General features: G+C 43.4%; 1 protein-coding gene across 1 annotated transcript; it reads right to left on the bottom strand.

The window, feature by feature from the left end:
• Window positions 1–7,055: 7,055 nt before the first annotated feature.
• LOC133477511 (uncharacterized) lies at window positions 7,056–8,114 on the bottom strand. The gene is made up of 2 exons (XM_061772328.1): window positions 7,352–8,114; window positions 7,056–7,277 (listed from the first exon to the last, which is right to left on the bottom strand). Exons 1-2 carry the CDS (start codon window positions 7,998–8,000, stop codon window positions 7,249–7,251), a joined length of 678 nt encoding a protein of 225 aa, XP_061628312.1. The 5' UTR covers window positions 8,001–8,114; the 3' UTR covers window positions 7,056–7,248.
• Window positions 8,115–8,425: the final 311 nt, after the last annotated feature.

Here is an 8,425-nt window from a genome sequence, read left to right as displayed (position 1 = left end):
CACATTGCAGTTGCATTGAGTTTACGAAGAATCGTCATACACCAAAAGTGATATCGAACCCACAGAGATCATGTCAGCATGCGTGCACTGTGTTACTTCTCTATGTAATTATATGCCAGCAGATTACACTTTCATGCACTGTTTTGCTATGTAATGTCAACATATGGCCGACGCACCCTATTTTGGAACACACACCAGGTTAGTGTTGACCTACTGTACCTCCAACTGTACTCCACTTTGTTGTCAAGCATCACACACGTGCCTCCATCATTTTCTCTGCCAGGCTCCAAAACAAGAGGTATTGATTTGATCACCATTGGCTGTTTTTCTTTTAGTTTGCAGAAAACATGTCTGATTAAAAATCTGTGGCGTGGTAACGTTGGTGTCAAGGAACTGCCTTTTAAATTTTGGTGCAAATCTGGGTCGCAACAAACCCTTTCATGCGATAACCCCAAATTAATTATGGTATTGCCCCCCACGTCTTCCGTGAACCAGAAAGTAGCCTGCTGATATGCAGACAAACACAAATATGTCACTCTATGTTATTTTTCCCTTTGGTAAGAACAATTAATCATCTCTTTTTTTCTGTTTTGTCATGATAGAACATTTTCCACCACGATCAAATCAAAAAGGGTATCTTCCAGTGATTTTATGTCTTACTCAAAGAACCAGGAAGTGCTCCGCTAAACATTTTTCTTTTACTTTTGTTAAAAGGTTCAACATTGCATTGGAGGTCTGCGCTCCACTGAATGGCATTCTCGTTAAATCTCTGTGTTTACGCCGCAAAGAGATTTTGACTGAGATGAGCCTATTTGTTTGTTTTGAGATGGCTCCAGTCTGACTGCCGTCACCACAGCCTCTTAAAGCATCAAGTAATGTTTCAACCAATGCACTGGCTGCTGGTGCTTCATTGCTAAATGCTCCACAGCCCGAGTGTGACAAAGTGTCCTGTACGCCCACAGAAACCCTACTGATTAGATCTGTCAGGAGGATAATGGGTGGAGCTATGCTGGTAATTACATGATGTCACAGAATTAATAGTAATGATAACACCAAGTCAGGCAGTATACAGTATTTGAACATTAGTGTGGGAGGAACAGGCGTGTGGGAGCTCCTTTCATGCATGATGAGTCACTGCATTACTCAGAATTCACATTAAAAAAAACAACTAAAAATGTGAAAAGCACTCTTCCATTCTTCGATACCGTTTTGACAAGAATTCTGGTTAAAGCATCATTCTCCACTCCACACTCATACTGGTAGTCAATTCGTTTTGTCCATTTTGGACAAAACTGACCAGTTAAGTCTATGGGCAGTTATTGGGAACATTTACTTTTGGATAAGTAGTCATCACTATCTGATTTCATTTTCCCAATTGTTTATTGTTACAGGTCGAGAGTACAAGTTATGATTAAACAATGACAGCACTTGTGCTGATATGGCCAATGGTATTGTCAGCACTTAAACCTCAGAACCAATTAAAGATATTAAAAAACAAAGCAATTTGTTGGGATCACATGTCTTATCATCCAACCACCCTTTTTTTTTTATACCCTTTGTCCTTATTATGGTCATGAGTCCAAGTAAGCTGGAGCCTATCCCAGCCGACTTTGTACACCCTGGACTGCTCGCCGCAGTCGATCGCAGGGCACACGCAGACAAACCATTCACAGTCACATTCACACCTATTGACAATTTAGAGTCTTTAATGAGCCAAACATTTTTCATAATGATACTCATTAACATGATTTTATTTTTTTTAAATGGGGGGAGTGGAGTACCTGGAGAAAACCCACACTAACACACAGAGAACATGCTAACGCCACACAGGAGATTCGAAACCCTGAATTTGAATCAAACTATGACGTCGATGTGCTTAGCACTAGTCCACACCGCTGCCCACACGTTACCAGTTGCAACTTCGAGCTCCAAACATTTGCATTCAAAATATGTACAGCAATACAGTATATGTGTAGCAAGAAATGTAAACTTTTGTGTTAGTGTAACAGGATGTAGTAAAGTTGAAGAAGCCAAACTAAGAGATTTGGAATTTCAACCCCTGACCATCTGGGCACACACACACACTCACATGCACGCACACAAAACCAACAGACATAGCCAACACGACTCCTCCCGCTGTGCTCCGTCTTAACCTGATGGGATTGCCACGGTGGAAGTATCCCAATAATGCAAATAATTAAATCAGCAAGAACGCAAAGAAAGGTTTCATGCTGCTCTTGGGGGAGCAGCCCCGACCAGACTGAACACACTCCCCCACTACGGCCTCCCACCTCAGAACACAGACAGAAAAGCACAGGGGGGGCAAGAGGGGGTTGTTAGGAGATTTGCCAATAGACCCCAGAGGGAGGAAGGACACAGGAGTAGGAAAGGAAGAAGGAAGCAGCAAAACAAAGAGCATGGGAGTGCTAGAAGATAACTGTAGGAGAAGAGATGAGATGCTTGAGCAGATCTTTCAGGTGATCATCACAATGCCAGATATCCTAACTAAACAATTCACATACAATTGATACATTTAGGAACACACAAATCTTGGGAAATCCAATAGCCTACTACTGTTTTAATTACTGTTTTCCACAGCAGTATTTTGGCACTTGTAAAACAGTAGACGGTAGGCTTGCGCTATGTATACAGTACATAAAGTAATGACATTCTTTTTCCTTTGCGTTGAGGTTTAAGAGGGTTAGCTTCCTGCTATTGCTTCAGTGAATTACGGTACTGCACATGGACAAAGGCACTGGGACACCTGGCCATTACACATAAAAGGAAGTGAAAATATGGAGTTATTTGTTCCCTATATATTGTTGTGGCACTCTGCTATGACCAAGCTGTACAGGGAACAACCCACATCTCACTCACGTCTCTTTTCTTATCCCTTTTCTTCATCCCTCCACTCAAGTCCCCCCACATGACCCCCATTACTGCTCCCCTCCCACACAGGTCCTTTGAACCTGCACTCTCTTTCTCTCGCTAGCCGTCCCACACACGCCCTCCTTCTCTGCTCTTCATCTGCTCCATCTCCTCTCTAATTTGCAGAGGAGGCCTACAGCCCCAAGGCCCCTGAGCTAATGTGGCAGCATTAGCTTGTGGGGCTTGTGTTTACAGTTTTAGGGGAGCGAGGTTCCCTGAGACTGAGACACTTTGTCTAAGGCCCATGTGGATAAATGACAGGCTAGTGTGACAAGAAGTAAATAGTATTCGCACTACTACTTGTATGTGTCTGACAGCAGAAGTACTTTGAACTGTCTTGCTCAGTAACGCAGTCTTGTCTAAATACGCTATGTGCTGTACTCTTTTAATTACTTTTTCACAGCAGTTAGTATTATGTAGCAGGATAGTTACCAATATTATGGTAAAAATACATACGGTATTTCCACATGTAATGTGGGTGTTTATTTACTCATCCCCAGAAAGGATCAGGCCTCGATTAGGGCTAAGCGGCTGACTAGAGAGATGATTTTATTTGTAGAAACACCATTTTTTCTAACATTATAACATCGTTGAATGTTTTTTATGTTTAAAAATGTTCAGTGAAACTGGAGTTTGAAACAAAATACATATTCTGTACTAGTGTATATCGTGATCATTTTGAGAAACTTGGTTGGACAGAAGCAGACTTTAAACATACTGCAAAGAGAATTTGTTTTGTTTATGTGTTTCAGCGATAGCTGCTGTTTTGGCTAGCAACAGACTTCAAATGGGATCAGCAGTTAATGCTTCCATGTCTGTGTGAACAATAGTGTATGCACTGAGATAATGACAACAGATACCACCTGTTTTGTCCTCAGGGGTATAAGGGAGGAAGGCGTCTATTTGGGGAGAGGTACTTATCTGTTTCCAGTGTACAACGTACCTGCACATTATTTAAATGTGTGGAGGGGTGCTACATAGGCCAAGAAGAAGGATAAAAGTGTGGACAAAGAATGTAACTATAGAAATCATATCAAATGAATCATTACCCTCCAGAATCGTACAAGTTTGGAGGTCTCCACTCTACAAAGAGACATTCGGTCAGTATAATATGGCTAAAACAAACAAATCGAATGGTGGCAATTTTGTACAGTGCAGTGAACCCTCATTTACCGTTGGGGATACGTTCTAGACCCACCCGCAGATGAAAATCTGTGCGAGAGTGACCTTCAAAAAACTGCTACTTTAACACAGCAGCAATGCATATAAACAGACCATACAACAAGACTGACAGGCATACTGTATATTCTCTTTGCTCTGTGGGAACAACACATTTTACTGTAGCTCAGTAGGGGCCTCTTCTTCTTGCTCTTATTTACACTTCATCTACATCCAGTAGGGCTCAGTGCTTGTGCCGGCAAAATGGGGTACTACACTGAAGGTGTGCAACCCCAAATATGGACATGCCTGTATCCTCGAAAACGGCATAAAAAAACAACTGCTTACAAATACGTGTTACAATTGGGGTGCAAATGATAAAACATGACATACTATAGAGGAGGAACACGGTACACTATAAGTCTTATGCCTTACGTATGTATATATTTCTGCGTAAAAACCTTAACGTGATTGTTCAAGCAAATATCAACAGTCACAAAGATGCTCCAATCCCTTGCTTTACTTGTGTGCACGTCTTGTTTGTGCAATCATTGAGAGTGTCAGCCACCTTTTCATTTGTCTGCTTGAGTACATTTCTGCATGTGTGCAGTTTCAGGCTCTTTTTCCTCTTTCCCGCCGTGTCCATTGTCACCAGATGTCAGTGCCTGGGAACAGAGGCAAACAATGGTCACAGAGAGCCAAAGGGCAATTGCAATCGGGGAGGGGTGACATCAGTCTGTCATCTCACAGGTTTGTACTCCACCCGTTCTGCCAGTACAACAGTGTTTGTGAGTAAGTTGGAGCTAAACTAAACTATCTAGAAATGGAGCATGGAGATAAGAATTGAGACATGCAACAGTAGTTGCATCAGCAATGTTTGGGTGAGGACAGGGTGGAGTCCCATGTGTTGTTTTGATACAGTAGTACAAGTAAGGGTTGAGAATATCCTGGAATGGAGATAATACCCAGGAAGCTTTCCCCCCAGTGGCCACTGGGTCTAAGTCAAGCAAAAGCAAAACCTGCCCGGTATATCTTGATGGTAGACAGATAAGTATCTTCATTAGAAAACCCTGACAAAGCAGGGACCCACACAGAGCACAGCTCCTGGGAAAAAGAAGCACACGGGCCGTAGTGTCAGCGACTGTGTCAATGTGAGGTCAGTTAAGGGGGCTGACACTGCTTTGTCACTCTCACCTTGTCATTTTCCTTGAATAAGCCTCCCCTCAGCCTGATGGACGGTGTTTGGAGCACACTTTGAGCACACACGAGCACCTTTGCTTGCTCGCAGCCTGTTTGCATAGTGTCAATATAATGTAAAACACAGCGGCATCTATTGTGCTGCAGCTGGGGGCAATTGCGCCTCCAGATCTGTGAATGTAAACGGCACAGAAAGCCACCCTAGCTGGGTTGGTGGTGAGCCAAAGAATTACATAATTGGCCTGTGGAGGGAACAACAGCAGCCATGACACGTATTCAGTGTTTAGGCTTGACCTCCCACCAAGAAGCAGTAACGAATGAGAAAGATGAGGACAGGAGCGAGAGGTTAAGGATGAGGGTTGCTTTCGGGGCCCTTGTTAGCTATACCACACAGCCACATAGGACAGAGGTCAAAACAAAAGAGGATGATTTCGGACTCTGCAGCTTTCACTCTCAGGGAAATAACATTGATAAAGTAACATTTACCGGTACATCTGTACTGTATTTATACGTCCTCTTTTATTGACCGTTGTACTTCACACTGCTGATTGGATTAACGTTACAAATTCATTTCAAAGTTAATTCCACAAACTCCTTGATTTCACGCTGGGGTGAAAAGAGGGCTGCTTATCGTGTTTTGAAAAGTCCAATACACTGGAAAACATGGTTGTAAAAAGGTCTGTTTTATAAATGACCACTTTAAAAATCTCGGCTAGGAACAAGTGTGTCGCTTTGGATTGCTGTATTGTGAAGAGATTTGAGACTTCGTTTCATGAAGTCAATGTGTCTTCCACTCTGATGATGCACAAGATTTGATGGGTTCGATTAGTGAAGCATTCTATCTTGAACCCGTAGAGATTGCACGGATGGCACAAAATGGCTCAGCAAAACAAACCAACATGATTTTTTCATACCCTCCAAATGATTAAAAAATATATACAATTGCCAAACAATTGTCTTTGCAGTGTCAAATGTTTCAACATTAGCATCATAACCATGGCCATCAAGAATAAGTCTAGTGCTCAACGTTAAAAATTAATGTTCACGCGTGCAAAAATAGTTCCAGGTTTTTACTTCTGTAACGTAAGGAATACTATGCTATTTCCAGGGTGACTATGGCTGATAGAATTGTTATTAATAATGCTCTTTATCTAATTTTTCAGATTATTCGGAAGGAAGGGATAACAAAAGGAACCTTCGATAACCTTTTGCTGAAAATGCCTTGGCCAAGTGAGCAGAGGACTTTTTGTGCGGAAACCTATTTTCAGACCAGGTCATTTAAATCTGTGAACTCAAAAGTTCGATGGAAGTTCAATTTCCACTGAACACTTGCATCTGTATAGGGCAGAGTTGGGAGTAAGTCACATATGTGCAAGTCACAAGCAAGTCTCAAGTCATAACCTTCAAGTGTCAAGCAAGTCCCAGGTCATTGTGGGAAAAATCAAGCATGTTAAGTTGAGTCGCTCACGAAATTTCAAGCAAGTTGAGTCAGGTCATTATTTGGTTTTAGCAAGTCACAAGTCAAGTCATACAATCCTTCTCCAGTCGCAACTTACTGTATATTGGGGTGGTAATAAAATGTTCTTTCACAATTTTTTCCCCCCATAAATCATAACACTAAAAAAAGTATTCAAAAGTATTATAAAAGTTAAATGAACAACAACTGAGATTGTGATTAATTGAATATATTGCACTGAATTGTTTGAAAGTTGTATTTCAAACTCAATTTGACTTAACTTTATTTCTCAACAAACCTTGCTGTGTACTTTGTGATGACAGTGTCAAGATACGATGGTGTTCGTTTTAACTGGACCCAGAAGCAGGCGGAGGCTGAAAAGGTTGGTGGAGAACCGTTTATTGAGAAGAGATTTGGAGGTGGATCCTTGAGGCGTGCTGGCAGGTCATCGAGACAGGGTGCATGCAGCAGACGGTGGCGTGAGCAGGTGGATGGCTTGGTGGAAGAGGTCAGCAAGGCAGGGAACACAGAAGGAGCACTGAGGACAAGGAAGAACATTAAATATTGCGAGGACGGGCGGAGCTTACGTGTACCACGGGTGAACGTTAATACTTCGGCAGTGGAGGCTTGGATCTGGCAGGCTTAAATGCAGGTGATGATGAAGGCTGATTGACAACAGGTGCGCGGCCGAGGTGGTGCTGATTACTGGGAAGAGAGAGGGGGAGAGAGAGCGAGAGGGGCGCAAAGCGCCACCCAAGCGTCGACAAGGGAACTGCAGGGCACAGCTCATGACAGTAACCCCTCTCAACAGAGGCCTCCTGACATCCTGCCCAATGTGAGCTGCGTAAAAGTCCCTAATCAGGGAGTCATTGAGAATAAGTTTGCAGGAGTTCCAGGAGCGTTCCTCCGGACCATAACCCTCCCAGTCCACAAGGAACTGGTAATCCCTGCCCCTGGGCCTCACATCAAGGATGCGCGAAACTGTGCAGGCCGGAGGGTTGTCAATAACGCGGGGGGTTTGGGGGGAGGGCACGGCCGAAGGGCTAAGAGCACAAGTGGAGACAGGCTTGAGTAGTGACAGATGGAACGTCGGATGAATCTTAAGCGCTTGTGGAAGTTTTAGTTGAACTGACGTGGGATTGATGAGTTCAGTGATCGGGAAGGGGCCAATAAAGCGCGGAGTGAGTTTACGGGATTCAGTCTGGAGTGGGAGGTCACGGAAGGAAAGCCAAACCGTCTGACCCACCTTGTACTCATTCATAGAGGAGCGACGAAGATCCGCGAGCCGTTTATTTCTCTCAGCGGACCGGGTTAAGGCCGCCCTGACGTCCTTCCAAATGGACTGGACCCTTTGCAGGTGATCCCTTACTGTGGGAACCGCCACCGCATGCTCCTGTTCCCAAAATAACAGAGGTTGGAAACCGTAATAGGCCATGAACGGGGACATACCGGTGGCGGAGCTGGTGAGGGAGTTGTGGGCATATTCTATCTAGGGGAGGAATGTGCCAAACTAACCCCCCCCCCATAAAAAAATGTTAATTAATTTTATTTGAAGTGAAACTGTGGGAAGCAAGCAAACAGACCAAAACAAGAAAGTGGAGACTGTGGAGTATTAATACTGCATTGTCCAGAGATAAGATGCAAAGCCATGGAAAACTAACATTAGCATGTGTGATTCTTTTTGGT

The sequence above is a fragment of the Phyllopteryx taeniolatus genome, chromosome 4 (assembly GCF_024500385.1).
Source record: "Phyllopteryx taeniolatus isolate TA_2022b chromosome 4, UOR_Ptae_1.2, whole genome shotgun sequence".
NCBI lineage: Eukaryota > Metazoa > Chordata > Actinopteri > Syngnathiformes > Syngnathidae > Phyllopteryx > Phyllopteryx taeniolatus.
The sequence above is the reverse complement of the archived record's forward strand: the minus strand, read 5'-3'. Positions and strand labels throughout refer to the sequence as shown.